Source organism: Passer montanus, unplaced genomic scaffold, assembly GCF_014805655.1.
Source record: "Passer montanus isolate IOZ18808 unplaced genomic scaffold, ASM1480565v1 scaffold18, whole genome shotgun sequence".
Lineage (NCBI taxonomy): Eukaryota > Metazoa > Chordata > Aves > Passeriformes > Passeridae > Passer > Passer montanus.
This window is the reverse complement of record NW_024365381.1, coordinates 4062706-4081600: the sequence shown is the minus strand read 5'-3', so window position 1 is coordinate 4081600 and position 18895 is coordinate 4062706. Positions and strand designations below refer to the sequence as shown.

The window sequence follows — 18895 nt, the reverse complement described above, 5'->3', positions numbered from 1 at the left end:
AAGCACATTGGGATATTGCACCCATGCCAATCCCTGAGATGCGGGCGGGACCTGCAGGTTTGGTAATGCTTTAGCATGGACCAAGTCTCTGCAGTGCTTGGGTCCCTTCTTTTGTGCCCCTGCCTGAATGGTGTTTCTGGGGCCCAGGTGGCGAGGTAATGAAAACAAGCTTACTCTTTCCATTTCATCTTTGGTTTTGTGGTTGTTGCTACATCTGCTGTGCCAGCTCACACAGGTAGTATAGTTTATTCCTTTTGAAAATTGAAAATTTGTGAAGACAATGTATTGTTCAACAATATGGCTTTATATAACTAACTACTTGGTCTTAATTTATATGAAAACATTGATAAGAAATTAATAGATTTTCAATGAGTTGTGTTAATTTTGTGTTATACAGTGACTAAGTGTAGTCTCTAATATATACACTATACTATTTAATGATAAAAATTTTGTATTTCAGAGATTCAGCCAAGGTGGTCATGCATTCGGCTGATGCATTTGCACCTGTGGCCTACCTTCATTTTTCAAAATTACACCTGGAGAATAAGGCAAGTAGGCTGCAAATATTCTTTTCCTTTAAAGCTATATGCATACTTTCTAGTTGTGTTGTTTTGTCACAATTTGGAGTGAATCATCATATTCTCGTATAGGTGTTACATTCAAATAACAATGTACATATTTAGCTGAATTTCAGAACGTGCCCTTAGGAATGTTAAATGCACTTGTGTCAAGTGAATGAGTGCAGGTAGTATATTTGTGTGGCTTTTTTCACCTCAAAACCTCAAGGTGTTCAGTCAGTGTGGTTCAGTGAAGCACATGTGCAACCTGGGTAGAAGAGCTGCACTGTAGAACACAATTGTATTAGGGAATGGTATGAACAGTATTGATTTGTTAGGAGGTGGCGTCTCTTTTTGATATTTTGGTTATAATGTGGAAGATTTAAAACCTTGCTAACCTGTAACTGCTTGAGTTTTGAACGTTCTGGGTTTTGGTTTTTTCCGTATGAAAAATACACCTAAAGAATGACTTCTAATCATGTGGAGATTGTCTTGGTGAGAAATTTTAAAGGAATCATTATTAGTTATTTGGAATTAATTCTATTAATTTATGATTCTGTAGAAAGAGCAGAACAGGAATAGGAACTCCAGTGTTTTAAATGTTGAAGACTTGCCTGTGAGCAGAACTAAGGTCAAAACAGACAATATTTCATCACTTTTCTGTTTTTAATTTTATTGTCGTACAGTTTAAATGATTTTTTTTTCTTCCTGAGCCGCTACAAGTATTAGTATTTTGTTGAAAATAGTGCATCATGGTTTTTCTTCTATTGTTGCAGTCATCTTTTTATAGCTCTTCTTAAGTCTTTCTGCACGTTGATGATGGAAGTGCAGAAATTGTTACAGAAGATTATTCTATTGGTGTCTCAAATTTCATGTCTCTTAAGCAACATTTCCTGCATGTCATTCAGTAGATCATGCCTTCCCCTCTTCCATCTCCTTTTTTTTAATTTTATTATTCCAAACTGATAAAATACCTCAGTGTTTTTCTTCCATGATGGCCCCCATTTTGTCTTGGAAAGTAAACTGTATTTCATCCTGTCAATTTCTAGTTTTGGGTTTCTTTCAAAAATAAAATATTAAATATTTGTATGGGAGACTGTGAAAAGGATATCAACTGTGTGAAACAAAACCAAATAGGCTGAATAAAGGAAAATTTGGGAATGTGGCATGGTGGAGAAGACAGATAATACATTGATATTTCTTTGGGGGCACTGACTTTATTGCTCATGGCAAACTTGATGCTAAAGTGCATCATATATCACTACAATGTGACAGGCTAGGGAAAATGAAAACCACAAAGCTTTACATAAATCAGAGGAAGTATCATATTGAAATGCATAACATTTGATATAAGAATAAAGATTTTACTTTTATCTGTTCAGTAGCTCTTTTCTCCTTCTTATGTAGATGTTTTAGATTTGGTTAAAGCCTTACAGTTTCAGGCAGTGTTGTATTGTAGTAAATCGTATTTCCAATCTGTTGTAGACAAACCTGTCACTCTTTGCAAGGAGTAAGGTTTGCAGCAGCTTGCCCTGATTTTTGATACATAAACTAATGTATATTTAAAAGGAAAATAGTCTGACTTTTGCAAAAGCATTAATATCTTTTGGTTAACTTCTCTGCAAAAGCATTAATATCTTTTGGTTATAAATTATTTTATGTCATAGTAAAATAAGCTAAGTTTTTGAGAAGTTGTAAATATGGGGAACCAGTCAGTCTTTCAGACCATAACTGTTAGCATCATTTAAATGCATAATAATAAAGGCATGCCTTCAAGATTGATATGCCTGTAGTATTGTACTTTTGTTCACTATTTGGTGCTTATAAGCCTGTGGAAAATTTTAAGTATCAGTTAGTATTCAGCACTTAACAGCCAATCCCATAATAATAAAGTACTGCAGGAAAAAAACTGCTTCAGAAGGAGAACTAATTTTAGTTTGAGGCTTTCAAGGGATTACTGAAAATTGGGAAAAATAATACACTATTATGAACAATGTGTAAAAGTAGCCACTTTTATAAGCATTTTGTAGAAAATATTAACAGACTCCACAGTGAAGTGTAATTCCAACAAGTATTATGACATCAATTTTGTTATCATTTCTGCTGTAAGAAAAACATATTTTTAACTGAATTGTATATTAATTTTGTCTTTTTTATTTGCCACAGGTCTTAATTTTACATTCCTTGTATTTACTTTTAAAATAATTTTGCAATTATAGCTAGTGCACCTTGGTCTCTGCTGTCTTTCCTACTCTATATTGCATTTTCTTTAGCTAAATCTCTTCATGTTTGACTACAAAGCCCGCCTAGAAATTTGGTTTAGATTGTTTCTGGCAGAAAAATGAGCCCTTTTGCCTAGGGGAATATAGCATTGAACGCACTGTTCTGGTTTAATATATTTCTCTGCAACTTCAACATATTTTTTGCATAATAATTAAAGCTTTTTTTAAACACACCCACTTTTCTTTCATAAATAGTGATACAGAAAAGGCTAAAGAGATAAATACTATATTTTGTTATTAAAAGTATTTTAATATGATAAACAATTTTTGTAGGCATTTTACAAAAAACATTAAGAATAAAAAGAATGGTAATAAAACACTAATGCGCAAAATTTGGAAATGCCTCTTTTACTTCAGGATGAAAAACAAGGTCACCACTATAATATAGATACCAAGTTTCATCAATATTTTACTTTGCCAAGGTAGTCACTTCATACACTTAAAATGTAGAATGGTTTTTCTTGTGGGAGACAATTTCTGAAGCATATTCTAGAATCTTTGAATTAGGTGTATTGGCCTTCTACTCAATAAAAATTAACTTCTGAGTATTTTCCATTAGGAAAAATACAACTGTGAAAATTTTTTTTTAGTTTGTCAGCACAATGAACTTGCTTTTACTTTCTGCTATATTCTTTTACTTTATTGTGTTGGCTTTGTAAAGATCAGAAACAGAAATTAATGCTGTTAGAGCTTCTGCTGATGGGAATATACTTCTGATGTAGTGAACATACTAGCTATTGTTCATGCTTTCACATTTGCTCTTTCCCGCATTTAATAATGAATACTTTGTTTCCGAGTTCCAGTGAGCAGGAGAACACACATATCTAACAATACAGCATGGGAAACTGCAGCCCTTAAGTTTGAATAGTCCAGAATTAGACGGAATCATGTAGTTTTCTTTCTATACTTTGCAGAAGAAAGGAGCCTGTTTGCCTATAAGACACACAGAACTCATGCCTGCTGCTGCTTGCTGCTGCTTTTTCTTATAATAGACCATTGCATTGTATTACTTATTATAAACTGGTATTGTATTTTCCTGTTTGTAAAAGATCTTGACCTTGTAGCTGGAACACATCTCAGAAGTGCAAGCGGTTTGCCCCTGTTAAATGGCAGGAGATCTGTTACACAGGTCATTTTGGAGAAGATTTTTAAAACACATGTAGAGTTCTGTGACTTGTATACTTGTAAATTTAGAAAAGGTTTTCAGGAGATATTTGTGTGCCATGTGAACTATAGGCATGCAATCCTACAGGTTATTGGAGCCTTTTCCTGTCCAGTTCCTCCTTATTTTAGTTAGTCTACATTTAGAACTTTAGCTGTAGAATTAGACTTTGTCAGTGATGTCAGGGAAAATAGGAGGGAGTTTCAAAACATGTTTTGTTTATGGCCTTATGGGTAGCATTTTTTGAATACTTTGTCATCATTGAACAATACTTCTCCTGAGCAACTTTAGTTTCCCTTCTGCATCGTAAGAATAAGATAACTCTTGTAATTTTGTTTTCAGAACTTGATAACAAATACCACAAAACTTTTTTGTGCTCTGATTTATTTCAAACACTAAGATAATAAATAAAGGATTTTCTTTTCTACTCTATTTGCTTTCAGATTCAGTCCAGTTCTCTGAGAAAAGATAATTTTTTAGTTCTCTTTTCACAATGAAGATACTTTATTTGAAAGTATTTTAGCGTAAAGGACATTCTTTCCTATGATTCTGTACATTGTACTCAAAATAATGCAAGATTCATGTGATCCCTCTCATTATATTTATTTCAAGGAGTTCTGTTATCAAGGTACATCACAAAAAATAAAGAGATTATCATAATCTTTTGTCTTCTGAGCTCTCTGCTCCACTGTATTCTCACTGCTGCTCAGTGGGAGAGTTATCAGTTTTAGAATTGTGTTGTGATAGGTTTTTATACCAGTTTCTGTAGCAGAGAATGTAAGCTTTTTAAAAAGACAATCTGTTGTTTTCATAAAAGACCACTGCATGGAATTTCAGCTATATCAGTCAAAGTCCTAGCTCCAAGGCTTTTTCAACAGGAGAATTTGGATCTTGGAACACTTGTGCATTTGCTTAACTTCATTCTGAGCACACTTGCATCAATGACATGAGTTATGTGAATATAGTTAAGTGTATGCATGCATGCAGGCTCTGATCCAAAATTAGGTTGGTATCACAATGTACAGTGGGTGTGGGAGAAACTGTGTAACAAATGGGAAAATATATTGCTTCTGTGAAGTAACATGAAAATGTTATGCGATAAAATAGGTTCTGTAAGATTTAATTAAAATGTCATTATAGCAAGCTTGATTTTTTCTTTTTGAAGTGATGAGAATATTATTCAGGGAAAGTTACTCTGTTTCTGACAGTCTATAAGTTTTAGCTTCTTAGATTACTTCCTCTATTGAGAGGAATGGAAGACCCAACATTTGTATAGATTTAAATATAGCTACTAAACAGAGTATGGCAGCTCTGCTTAGGCTGGCATTGAGCCTGTTGTTCCTTGGGTGCCAGGTTCCACACTTAATACTTCTGCTGTAGCCTGGACCTGTGCTGCTGTGGGATGTGATTGATAACGGATGTTTTTGGAGCCTTGAATGAGTCATTGTGATGTACCATAGCCATTGAAATCAACAGACATCCCAAATTTTTTTGCAGACTTTGCATCTTGTAAGAGATCTCTGATATTTCACAATAATTTCAAAAAATTTTGTATTTGTATCTGTAGATCTCTTCAAAGGTGATGATATAAATCTTAATAAAAGTGAGTAAAAAACTGGCAAGCTGGAACTTTTTCCTTTCCAGTTAACTTTTTCCCTTCTGATGGATTTTTATGGCATAGTGAAGTTAAAATTCAGGTGATGTAAAAACAAAACCCAAAGTATCAGTGTAGTGGCATCATTCACATCACCATTTCTGTGCCTGCTTACTAGGGGCTAGGACCAAGAGGTGCCAACTCTGCATGTTACATTAGAACTCCCCTGAATGCCCGTGCTACAATGCAAATTGATTTTTTCATGGTGGATGCTATGAATTGCTCTGTGAAAATGATTTATTTATTAAAACAACAAAACATTTGCAAGAAGCAAGTGGTAGCACTTCTAGCATGTGATGCTGCTACACAGTCTGTATATTTCCATTAAGTCATATCTTGTAGATTAAAAAAAAATAACAAACTTTTGAAACAATTTAATTTCCTTGGTTCTTGTAGCTTAAACCATCTTAAGATCTTTTTCAATTACAGATTTGTGTTCCTGCTTCTTTATTTTTTTAAGTTATACCCGAAGACTTAGGAGCAATCAGGCATCCCTCTAGGTAATGGCAAGATGCACCCACTGATGGCAGTAGTCAAAGGTGTAATTCAATGAGTGGGAAATGGTACAGATGCTGCTGGATGCTTCTCTATTGTAATGTTGGAATGCGTGTCATGTTTGTGCTAAATTGCAGTCTTTGTCTGGGCTATTATGTTACATCTTCTTGACTTCTTTTAACCTCTGAGGTACAATTGATTCAAGTAAAGTAGATTATTGCCTTGACTTTCATGTGTTTCTTGGAGGAATGAATAAAATGAAGTCCAATCAAAGAACATCAACCCCTCTTAGATAATAGGCTTAGTGTTTACAGTGCTTATAAAACTACCTATGACCTCTTTCAGAGTCAGCAGAACTGAGTTTTCTCTCACAGATAATGATCTTTTTGTAATTTAACCTTTTCTTAAAATTTCCAAATGTACTTCTTTAACTTAACTGGATCCTTTTTCACTTCATTGAAGTCAAATATTGATGTAAGGGTTGAGTTATCACAGAGTTGTCATGCATACTACAGTTTTCTGCCTTTATTTTTCTGACTTTTTTGTGATTAAAATGAAGAGAAATATTTAAAGTTGCAATAAGATAGATTTTATTTTCCACAGGAAAGAAAAAAATACAATAAAATTAAATACAATAGCTATTTCGCTATATAATGTTAATTTTCTTTTTTAATGACATTTTGCACGGAACATTTATCAGCTAAAGGAATATTCAGAAGTTTCTAATCACTATTAATGATTGTCAAAGGTTTCATATTTTGTCAATTTGTTATCTTGCCTTATCTGGATTTATTATAATTTTTGTGAATTTGGTATTTAAGAAGCCTTCAGTAAAATGCATAGTTTAGACACTACATGAAATTTGAGATCTTTGGGAAGAAATTTAATTGATAGAATCTGGCATTACAGCATGCAGTGGTTTGATTAGGGTTTCTAGGTAAATTCTGTCATAAGCCATACTGCTTTTAGATAGACAAGTGGTATTACCCAAGCTAGGGGTCCAAAAGTCAATGTGCTCTGCAGATTAGGCTGTTTGGAAAATCAGATGGGAGAGGGTAAGGGTTCTGATTGCTCTAAAATTAAAAAGCAAACAAAAAAAACCCCACAAAAAATGTGTGCTGTAATTATGTCAAAATATAATGAGCACTGAATTGTTAAAGACTGGTCAGTAAGCACTCTGCCTGTGTATTTTGCTTTAAAAGGTGCAGTGGATAGTTTTCTCTTCCTGGTCCTGAGAGAGCATTTGGAAAGAATTATTTTCCTTCCTTGTCAAGAATTACTTCAATGTATAGATCTTGGGAAATGCATTTTTCCGTTATCACAACTCTTATCAAAGTGTTTGATGGAAAGGATAGTCTTGGTGAGATAATAGAAAGAGATTTTTTTTTACATGGACTGCTTCATTCATTGTTCCAAAAAGTTTAAAACTTTCTCATTAGTCTTTTGCTCTATTTCAAGTATTTGATACAAAGTTAATTACAAAATTATTTCTTTTGTGCTTTTGTTCCTTTGTTCACTTAGTTTATACTATTTTTTTGAAAACCTAGTTGTATATAATTGTGGGATACCATTTCTTCATAACAGTATTCTTTCTGTCTTTATTCTTGGGTCTCATAATTTTTCATATCTGCTGTCCTCAGTTACTAAGTCTGCCTTTTTCTTCCATTTGGTATATCAACAGGAGTACGTTGTGTTTTACCAGTTCTGCAATCTAATGGGAAATCCTAATGCTATTATTTTGTGAATTGTTCTAAGATATGTATTTGTTGAACTATAGTATTTTTTGTAACTTAAACATGTATTTGAATGATAAAATGTTCTGATTTCATACTGCTTGGCGTGGTATTTATTTGCTTATTTTATAATGTTTGTCTCAAGCAGGAAGAATCCTTGAGTACTTTTGTGGTCAGTAGCTGTTCTTGTGAGATAAGCTATACGGATGATTATATTTTTCCTTCATCAGAAGAGTATGAACCACAGAAAAATATTCCAGTCATCTGGAAGACTTTGAAACATAAGTCTTTGGATTTCAGTGAGTTTTTCACAGTTTTTTAAAAAAATGAGATAAAAAGATTGACTGTTTCATGCAGGTGTAATATCTTAATTACTATACTCCTGAAAAAAATGTGCTTGACCTGTAGTAATTAGTCTGAAAAGAGAGATCCTACTAGAATGCATATTTCTGATAATAATCAACAGATCTATAGTAGTGAAGCATTTCAATTTAGTTTACAGGAGCATAACACATTATTTTTTCTTTCTTTCTCTCTCTCTTCCCTTCTCTCTCCTCCTCCTGGAAATACTGCAACATTTCTGTTACACTGCATACATAGGTGGGTAAACTTCCTAAAGACTGTTTCACAGCTAACAGTGTTTGGGTATTGAATAGTATTTAGGTCTTTGGTATTTCTGGAATATGGAGAAGTGCCTGGTGGGCTTTAAAAATATCTAAACATGTTATGCATTTGCAATGATCGTCAGAACCAGGTTAAGCACCTAACTTCCAGTAAAATTTGGCATAGTAGTTTGAAAATCTGTTTTTATGCCACTTGAATACTTTTGAAAATTTTAGTTTTTCAGTGTCACATCTTGTGCCAAGTCTGTAACCAAACAGGTCGAGAAATTGTAAAAGATCAGCAAAAATGGAAAGGAGGAGAAAAAGTACTGAAGTTCTCAGCTAATGTGCTACTTGCATGCATATTTTGTGAAGGCAGTGTTGGAGAAGGATTTGGGAGCTCTGCTCCTTGAAGCCTTACTTTTATATCTGTTTGTAAATATTTTTTAAGATGTTTTTACAATTTGTCAGTTTCTGTTCTTTTGAAGTTCTTCTTTAAACAATTTAAAATGTATCCTTGGTTAATCTGAAACCTTTCATTGTTATAATCATAGTTCTTTTCTTCATTTCCCATAGCTAAGACACTTCAAAATTCAGGAAAATCCCTAAGTGGTTACCAGTGGTTTTCAGGTATCACTGCCCACTTCCATCCATCAAAGGATAAAAATGCTCAAGATGCAGCACGGGAAGCATTTTCTTCTCTCAGAGGTGCTTTATTCAATTAATACATTATCTGCTGTCACTGATTGTGTTTTTAATATGATCTTAAGGAAGAATCTGTTTTTCATGTGATTTTATAACTTTATAGGTTGTGGTTGTTGGTGTGCCATCTCCTTTTGCATTTGATTGGAACCTTTGATAACAAGACTGCCAGCTTTAATATTTAACACTTCATAATTTCACTGACTTTGAAGGCCCTGGAAAGCCAGAGTAGTGTTCATATCACTGTAAAAACTCTATTTGCACAGTACTTGCTCACTTTATAGCATTCTTGACATATCTAGTGTGTGTATGTATGTGTGCTATAGATACTGTCTACTTGCTAAAACACATTTGTAGCTTCCATAATTTTAAATTAAGTTTTCTAGAAAGCTGATATACATTTTGGCATCTAGGATTAGGTCAGTAGCAGTAAATCTCATTTATATTCCTAATGTAAAGGCAAAATTGCTGTCTTGGGAATCATGAAATCCAGGTTCCTTACAAGATTCTGACGGGGTTTTTTTCTCACATAAAGTGTTCATGTTTTTGTTTTGTATTTTTTCATTGTAGAGTTTAAATAAAGTATGGTTGTACAGGCTTCTTTTCATTCACAAAAATGGAAATAATTTTTAGTATCTAAATGGGTAAACTCATATTCTTTTTTATGAATTTACATGAGATGTTGTCCTAACATATCTTATATTTTTGCATGTCCAGCTGAGTATTCATGATTGAATATAGGATGGTAAAGAAACCCTAGAATATTTTTTCAGAAGCAAAGTTATACTTGGTAGAAGGTCATTAAGGTAGTTTTTGATTGTTTGGAAATCAACAAGGTGGAGATGATCAGACTTTTACAGAAAAAGACAATAGATTTTAGTGTAAATCCGCATATCATCTGTAAAGTGAAGCAAGAGGGTTTTGCAGTCTTTTTTTTTCTCATTATATTTGAATGGAAGTTAGCTTGTACAAACATTATGTAATTTTGCCTTAGCATCTGCCAAAAAACTTTTTGTCTGACTAGTGCAGTAGCCTGTTGCTTTCAGCAGATTATTTGCATTACCTGTGTGATGGTAAGGAAACAAAGTAGTTTTCTGATCCTTTGCAGAAAATTTCAGTTCTCATGTTTCTTTTAGTTATTCTTTTGGAAGTCGGTGTGGAAACTGAATGAATTAATGGTTCTGTCATGACAAACAAAACAGTTTGTTTCTGAGAACTTAATCTGCAAATGTGCACAAGGCTTTTTCTGAACATGTATTTAGAATCTGTATAGCAGTTCAGCTTCACTGTAGTGAGAATGGAATAAGCACAGTACTTTTAAGCTCTTTGCACTTCTAAAGTGAATGTGTCTGGAAAAAAGATTTGGAAATGGAAATTTCTTACTAGACACTATGAAACGTTTTGTAGAATGGATGGAATTCTATGAAGTCAAGAATGGGAGGGAATGCAGTGTATTGCTGTTTAGACATTTCTTTCCTTAAACTCTCATGTTAAACATTTTTTAGATATGATTGGAAGATGACAAAGATTGCTTCGCTTTATATAATATAAAGCAGCTGTGGTTTAGTTGTACCATGGCAAAGTTTCATAAGTTGAAGGAAACTGTGCATTTTTATTACATCAAAACAGGCTAAAGTTTTTAAATGCTACTTCCTATAGACAGTTTGGATCCTGTATTTTGTGGCTCTCAGCTAAGGATTCTGGATAACCCCTTAATAAAAAACAAGCAAAAAGACCCCAACAAAACAAAAAGCCAACCAACCAACCAAAAACAATCAAAAGGCTGTACTTCAGTCAATGTAAACTTTTGGGGCAATTCTACTTAAGTAGGGATGAGTCTCACCTGATCATATTCTGTAAATTATTAGAAACCATGAATGGCTTGAAATCCAACAGAAAGTCTGTAAGGTTTCCCTGTATATACAGGACAGATGCAATGAGAATGCAGGGAATCTGTTTCAGATCCTGTCCCTGAGAAACAGAAGTTGTTGTGAAGAGCCCAAGAGTTCATCATGTATGCCTTTTTACTAGAGAAAATGTTTTGGGAATCAATTTTATTTTGATTATAAGCTGGGGAAATTTGTTTCCCACCATTCTTCTAAGTAATGCAGGGGGGAAAGGGATAGTACTTTTACTTCGGAGACATTTTTAAAGTAAAGGTAGGAATTATGAATTTATCCAAATCACTCCTGTCAGCTTGCTCTGTGTCCACAAATTAGACTTAGTTTGTTGCCTCATATATTTTAAATTTAGAGTGCTTGTGTGTGCAGAGGTATGTATCAGTTGATTGAGGGATTTTTCCCCCTCTAGTATTTCATATAATGCTGCACAGCTTTTAACTGCAGACCTTTCTTCTTGACTAAATTGCTGGCTGGAAATTCAAAAATTGTCCTTGTTTTCTCCTTAATGTGTGACCAAACTAATCTTAATGAAAGTGTGCAAAATCCTGTACTGTCTTTAAAAGCACTAAAAAGTTTAACACAAAAACTATTTCTTACTAAGGTGACAACCTTCAGAGATTGTCTTTATACCCTTGTACTTCTCAACTTAAAAACAAATGTATGAGTATATATACATGTGCACACTGTAACATTAAAGGGCAAGATGCCTGAAATTACACTGAGAACAACTTTACATGGCTTATTTAAATTAGGTCGCAGAGTATTCTCTTATTGTATATGTTCTATATTCAGAGAAGATTTTGTCTTCATTTAGTTTCTATTGCTCATGAGCTACAAAAGGGACACTGCAGAGCTGATGACATATCTGGTTATGTGGTTGACTATATGAGAGTAATACATTCTCTCTAAGCACTATGTTTGGAGTATTCTATGCATACACATTCACATGATCTTGATTTCTCATTATCTCTTCTTTAGCTGTCTGCTTGAGCTTTCCTCTGCTCTCATCTTTCCTTCATTTCTCCTGTGACCACTTCTGTTTCCTATTGTCTGTCTTGCCATTTATAATTCTTTGTTTATGCCGAGATTATTATTGCAGTGAGACTTCTTAAAAACAGCTTAGACAAGCTTCCCTCTGGAATGGCATATAAATATTTGATCTTTTTCTTGAAGATGGCTATTGTCCCTTCCATTTCTGTATTTTTGTGATTCAAAATCCTTTGTAGATTACTAGCTGTCACAGAATGAACACCCCACCCCAAGCCAATCAAATTTATGGCTACAAGTAATTCAGGCTGTAACAGATCTACATGCATGAATGCATGATGTGTTTTCATGGGACAAAAATTCACCATTGCTCAGAATATATAAAATTTATTTTGTAGTCTACTTCTGGAAAACTAACATGAGAAAGAATATAATGAAAGAAAGAAGTATTAAATGGAGAATGGTAGCATATTGCAAGATCTTCAGTCATGTTTAGACAACAGTTAGGTTATTGCCAGTTGGTTTGCTGAACAAAACTAGAATGCCTATGCTGTCTTTCTAAATACATTTACAATATTCTGTCTTTAACAGCTATTTTTTTTCCTGCAGCTAATTTGACTTCAGAGGGATTGAAACTGAAGGATATTATTTTGGTTCATCTATATATAAAGAGCATGAAAGATTTCAGTGTTATAAACTCAGTTTATGTGACAGAATTTGATTTGTGTCCACCAGCAAGGTAGGATTAGACTACTGCTATAGTATATTTATGATGCACTGTAATAGACTGAATTATTGTTGCCATATTTGTGAAGCATTTTGCCAAATGTTTGTGTCTCACAAGAAGAAGAGTTTTGCTGTCTTTTGGAGTATTAACATCACAGCTGCTCATGTCAAAACTACTAGGGTTAGAAATTCCTGCTTTAATATATACCATAAGGTTTACAAATGCCCACCCCCATATGGACTTACAGAAGGATCATACATGGTTTGCAAGTCTTAGTTGTTTTTGACTTGATTGAACTGACAACTGTTTGTATTGCTGGGATTTTATTTGCTTTTCTTTTCTGTTTGCATCCCTTGACCTTGGCAGTGCTTCTCTGAATGCAACCCAGGATATCATCAAACCTCTTTGTCACAAGGGCACGTTGTTGGCTCATGTTCAAGTTAGTGTCCATCAGGACCCTCCAGTCCTTCTCTGTAATGCTGCTTTTGAGCCAGTGGGTCCACAGAATATACTGGACCTTGGGTTTGTTCCTCCCCCAGGTGTAGGACTTGCAGCTTCTCCTTGCTGAACTTCATCAAGTTCCTGTGTGCCTCTTTCTTCATCCTGTCAACCTCCATATGGATGGAAACTTGCCAAGGATACACTGCCCCATCATGCTGATTATGAATGAAGATGTTGAATAGGAGTGGACCCAGTATAGCCTCCTGGTTGTTCACCTGTGAGACTTTGTGCCACTGATCCCACCCACTGGGCCTGGCTGTTCAGCCAGTTTTCACTCCACCTCACTCTCTGCTCATCCAGCCCATGCATCAACAATTTCTCTATTAATGTGTTACAGGAGAAAGTGTCAAAAGCAGTACTGGAGCCTTACTGCCAGCATTAAGTCTTCCTAAAAGTGATGAGGTCTGGAACCTTCTAGGTCTTTGTGACAAATGTCACTCACTTTGTTCTATTTATTTTGTTAGATACTAAAGCAAAATTGTTATCTGAGCAGTTGCTTGGGATTTACGTCATAGGATACTGACAGTTATTTCAAAACTATATTTAGTCTGTTTCTTTTCTTCCCCTGCCTATATCCACTTGGCTCTGGTTGAAGACAAACACTGAATTAGATGGATCTTTGGATCAATCCAATCTGATTTTTCTTTATATCTTGTATTTCCCTCAGATAATGACATTAAATGGATAGCTTAGCTGCACTTCCATGTTCAGCAATAATTCAAGTATGAAAAGAAATTACACTGATGATAACACTTTAATTCATAGATACACAAAGCATAGTTTTTTCAATATGTGTTGTACAAAATCTTCTATGTTGCATCCAAGTCTACGTCTGACATAATGGAACTGCTTGGTGGTCTAGGTGTGTACTATGTGATTCCTGTGTTATTCAGGTGTAGTGGGTTTGTTTTCTGTTGGAAATTTGATAAAAAACACCTAGCCCATGAATTTTTTCTTTTTTTAAAAAGATGTGTGTTAAAACTAATTTTCTGTTTGTATTTTTTATTGCCTTTGTCAAAATGGCTTATTTCTTTTTGCAGTAATTCATAATTTTTTACAGTAATTTCTTATGCTTCTCAGATAATATGCTGAGAATGCAGAACTGATGTAGCTTGAGAAATTTCACTTGAATCATAGGTTAATACAGGTTGCAAGGGACCTCTGGAGGTCATCTAGTCTAATCCTGCACTAAAAGCAGGGTCAACTCCGTGGTCATACCTCTTTTCTTCATATTTTTAAAACCAAGTGTTCAGCAATTTTCTAATGAAAAATCCTATATTTTATATTCTTTCTGCAGAATATGAAGTGTAATAGAGGCTTGTGAATTTTAAGTATAGCAAGACAAATAGTTCAAAGACATTATTAAGATAATCATCACATTCCACTACACTGCCTGTGTGTCAGACCCAAAGCAAGCAGAGAGAGGTTTCTTCAAGATGTTGACTGTAAGCCAGGATTATTAAATCAGAGAGAAATGGGAGGGTCGGCTCTGTGTGCCTTCAGAGGAGAGATTTAATCCCAGCTGCAAACTACAAAAAATTAGTCTCCACTCCTACATGTTGTAGGTTCTCTTTATAGTGCTCAACTTCTCACAATTTAACTTTCATTTCTTATGACTGCATGTTTTAGGCCTCCACATTTGTATAGCCAGCTACATTTCCTTCCATCAGTAAAATAAAAGGTAGAAAGATTAGAAAGTTGCTGGAAAATGACTTTTTACTTTTATTTTTATGGAGCAAACAGTTTTCAGAGCATCATAGAATATCCTGAGTAGGAAGGGACCCACAAGGATCATCGAAGTCTGAACCATGATCCTGCATGGGACACGTTAAGAGTCACACGCTGTGCCTGAAAGCATTTTCCAAATGCTTCTGGAGCTCTGTCTGGTTGGTGCTGTGACCTCTTCCCTGGGGAGCCTGTTCCAGTACCCAAACTCCCTCTGGGTGAAGAACCTTCCCATAATATCCAAGCTAAACCTCCCCGACACAATTTCATACCATTCCCTCAGTCCTGTCACTGTCACCGCAGAGAAGAGATCAGTGCCTGCCCCTCCTCTTCCCCTCACGAGGAAGCTGTAACTGCAGTGAGGTCTCCCCTGAATCTCCTCCAGTGACCAAGTGACCTCAGCTTCCCATCAAGGCCCTTCGCCATCTTTGTTGCCCTCCTTTTGGTGCTAACACTTTATACCTTTCTTATACTGTAGCACCCAAATCTGCCCCCAGCACTGGAGGTGAGGCTGCCCCAGTGCAGAGCAGATGGGGCAATCCCCTCCCTTGCCTAGCTGGCCATGCTTTGCCTGAGGCACCCCAGGACACGCTTGGCCCACTTGGCTGCCAGGGCACTGCTGACTCATGTTCAACTTGCCATCAACCAGGGTCCTCAGGTCCCTTTCCACAGCACTGCGTTTATGTTGCATATTTGTCTATGTTGCATTTTGTCCTGAAGAAAAATTATACAGCAGTTTGCATGGTTGCATCATTGCATTATGTACAGAGGCCTGGTTGTGGAAGTTCTTACAAGCGGCATGCTGGAAGCACTGACTCGGGTGTGGATCTGCAATAAATTTGCAAAATTGTCCTGAAAATTTACAGCCCAAGCAGAAAATCCATTCATCCATGCTTATGATGATGGTAATGAGGAAAAACTACTGTATTTACATGTGGTAGGTGAGGATAAAAATAGTTTTCTTGGAAGAAATAAGCAAGATGGGAAGAATTTTATAAGGTTGTTACATGATATGTAAAGAGAACAAGTGATTTCTTGTTGGATTCCTGCTGGGAGCTAAATGACTTTTCTATGCATGGACTGCAAATATAATTATTTTTCAGGCTTTGAAATGTTGATTTCCCTACATAGACCTCAACCCACCCCCCCGCTTTTTAACTGGCCACATGCAACACACGTCTGTCTGTTCATCAAGGCTCTCAGTCTTCCTTGGAGGAAACAGAAGTGAACTTTATAAATGAATGCTTAAGTAGATTTTGAGTACTGTCATATGTAGGTATCTGTCATGCAACTTAAAGTATAGCAGAAAAATATGCTAGTATTACAAATAACCTGTGAGAAGTTGTAAAGGAACTATAAGCTGCTGCTTTTTAGAAAACTTTTAGACACTGTCTCTTGGCAGCCTCAGTCAAATTCAGGAAGTGTGGACTGGGTAATTGGACAGAGAGGTGGATTGAGAACTGCCTGAATGGCAGATCCCAGAGGGTCATAATCAGTGGCAGTTGGAGACCTGTCCCTAATAGTGTGCAGTGCCTTGGATGAAGGTGCAGATCCCTTCAGCAAGTTCACTGGTGACGCCAAGCTGGGAGGAGTGGCTGATACCCCAGAGGGCTGTGCAGCCCTGCAGAAGGACTTGGACAGTTTGGAGAGACGGGCAGAGAAGAACTTTCTGAAATTCAACAAAGTCAAATGACCCTGCACCTGAGGAGGAATAACCCCATGCACCACAGGCTGCAGACTGAAGTGCTGGAAAGCAGCTCTCTGGAGAAGGACCTGGGGGTCCTAGTGGACAACAAGCTGTGTATGAGGAGATAACAGTGTTAATGCTAGCAGGTTATTGCAATACTCTAACTTTTTTTATATGGTCTTGGCAAAATTTCTTAAGATAATGTCAAAAAAAAAAAAGGGAAATAATGCTGGAAGTTGGTTCAAGCAAACTTCTGTTTGAAAAGAAAAATTGTCTGTTGTTTTCAGAGTATGTGTGGAAACACTGTTACCTGATGGAGTGCTGTTTTGCATTGACTGCCTTGTGCATAAGTATGACATGGCAACAGATGATGTAGCGCATGATGAAAAGCTGGTCATGCATGTACAGAGCATTTCCCACTGGGCACCTGCCAGCATAGGACCTTACAGTCAGTCCATCAAGGTAAGAATTTTAGTTACTTCATGTGAAATATATGGCCCTTTACTGAAATGAATATAGTTATAAAGTCACTTTATCTCTCTTCATTCTTTCTATGTGCAAAAGAAAATGTGTTGAAAAAACCTCCAGCATTTTGAATTTATGTTTTTAAAACTTGTAGACAACTTACCTCTCATCAGTTCTTCATTTTGTGATAATAAAACTGGTTAAATTATGCTTTTCAGAGAATCTCAAGAGCAGCATACTTCTGTTGTATATTATAATTAGACAAAAAACCTGTCATACATATACTTTTATAATCTGCCTAGAATATAAGCAGAATTTAGGAACAGCTGAGGACATTTCGGTTTCCTTGTTAAAGCTCAAACTTTTTTTATAGGTAGAGTCAATCCTAAAATGCTTATTTAATTAAATTCTTTTTGAGGCTTGAGGTGCTGCTTAACCATTTAAAAAAACATCAAGGTTGAAGAACTGTTCTATTTTTCAAAATAATAGCAAACTGAACAAAATATTACATACTATTTGGAATAATAAAAAGGAGGCAGTAAAGTATCATGGAAAAGGGACCAAAAGTGTGCATTAAAAAAATTCTCTTAATCTGGTACTTTCTGTCCAGCTAGTACTATTCTGATAATTTATAAACTGTCTCAGCCTTTTCTGTTGCAGAAAATACATACCTATCTTGCCAATACTCTACTTGTGTAATACATTGTCCAGTGTTGTGCAGACTGATTTAAACATGACTTTCTGACATCTGTTTAAAATGCCTGAAATATTTTTGTGTCTGCAAATCTAGTATAATGGCCATGCAATTATACTTTGTTTTGTCTTTGTACTTTTTACAGAAAAACTCAGGAACAGTATTTTGCTTCAGAAGCTCATGTGGAGTTTCTTTTATTTTCAGGAAGAAATGTTGTTAGATTACTACTGTATGAATCTTGTTCTTACAGGAGGGTGGGGTTTTATCATCTCTCTGTATCAGTTTTTCTTGAGAAAGCAGGAGTCAGTTTATTAAACTTTGTTCCATTCAGACTTACACTTTAATGATCATAATGATATCATATCATGCATAATCCGTCAAAGATTAAAATTAATGAGCTTTGTATCTGTTATTTGGAGAAATGTCTCTTACATTGCAACTGATCTCCATGTCCTGGAACTGCCATCAACTAAATTCAGAAAAGTGTATCAATTGAAAATTGCTTCAGTAACCCAGTGAAAAATCTCATGTTGCAATTGTCCATAAGCAGGTGCCAGATTTTGTGGTGCTATGGGACAGTCACTATACCCAAAAAAAAGTTCGTACCTCTTCAAATATAAGGTAACCAGTAACACTGGTCATCAATTCAGACATTAAGGAGAATTTCTCAGTGGTGTTTTTGTTTTACTTTATTTTTTTTTTCTACCCTCAGAGAAAATTTTCATTAAGCAACATTGTTTTCCCTTGTAGAGTAAGATAAGTAGTTTTACTTTTAAAAATTACCACAGGAGTAAAGTAAGAGTAATGAATAGCTGTACCTCTGCTAGAGGATCACTCACTTGTTGTCCTTTACAGCTGTGTTCTGTCTCTTGTCTACAAACACCTCTAGAGGGAATTGGTAGTATACACAGCAGCCATATTTTCTTTTCTTTGCCAGATTTTGCTTTCTTACTACCAACTATACATTTCTTCTGAGTATCAATATTTAACACTATGGTTTTGTCTTGCAAAGAATTTTGGC

At 35.4% G+C, this 18895-nt stretch overlaps 1 protein-coding gene across 2 annotated transcripts in view; it reads left to right on the top strand.

Annotated features, from left to right (window-relative positions):
• The window catches only part of DPH6 (diphthamine biosynthesis 6), a 188078-nt gene that overhangs the window by 66862 nt on the left and 102321 nt on the right, over nucleotides 1-18895 (top strand). Inside the window, exons 8-12 of one of the 2 annotated variants that reach the window (XM_039705473.1) lie at nucleotides 461-548; nucleotides 8032-8182; nucleotides 9062-9193; nucleotides 12685-12814; nucleotides 17003-17177. In XM_039705473.1, the coding sequence (XP_039561407.1) occupies nucleotides 461-548; nucleotides 8032-8182; nucleotides 9062-9193; nucleotides 12685-12814; nucleotides 17003-17177 (676 nt within the window). Of the gene's footprint in view, nucleotides 1-460; nucleotides 549-8028; nucleotides 8183-9061; nucleotides 9194-12684; nucleotides 12815-17002; nucleotides 17178-18895 lie in introns of both variants that reach the window. The other variant, XM_039705472.1, reaches the window with a different exon arrangement.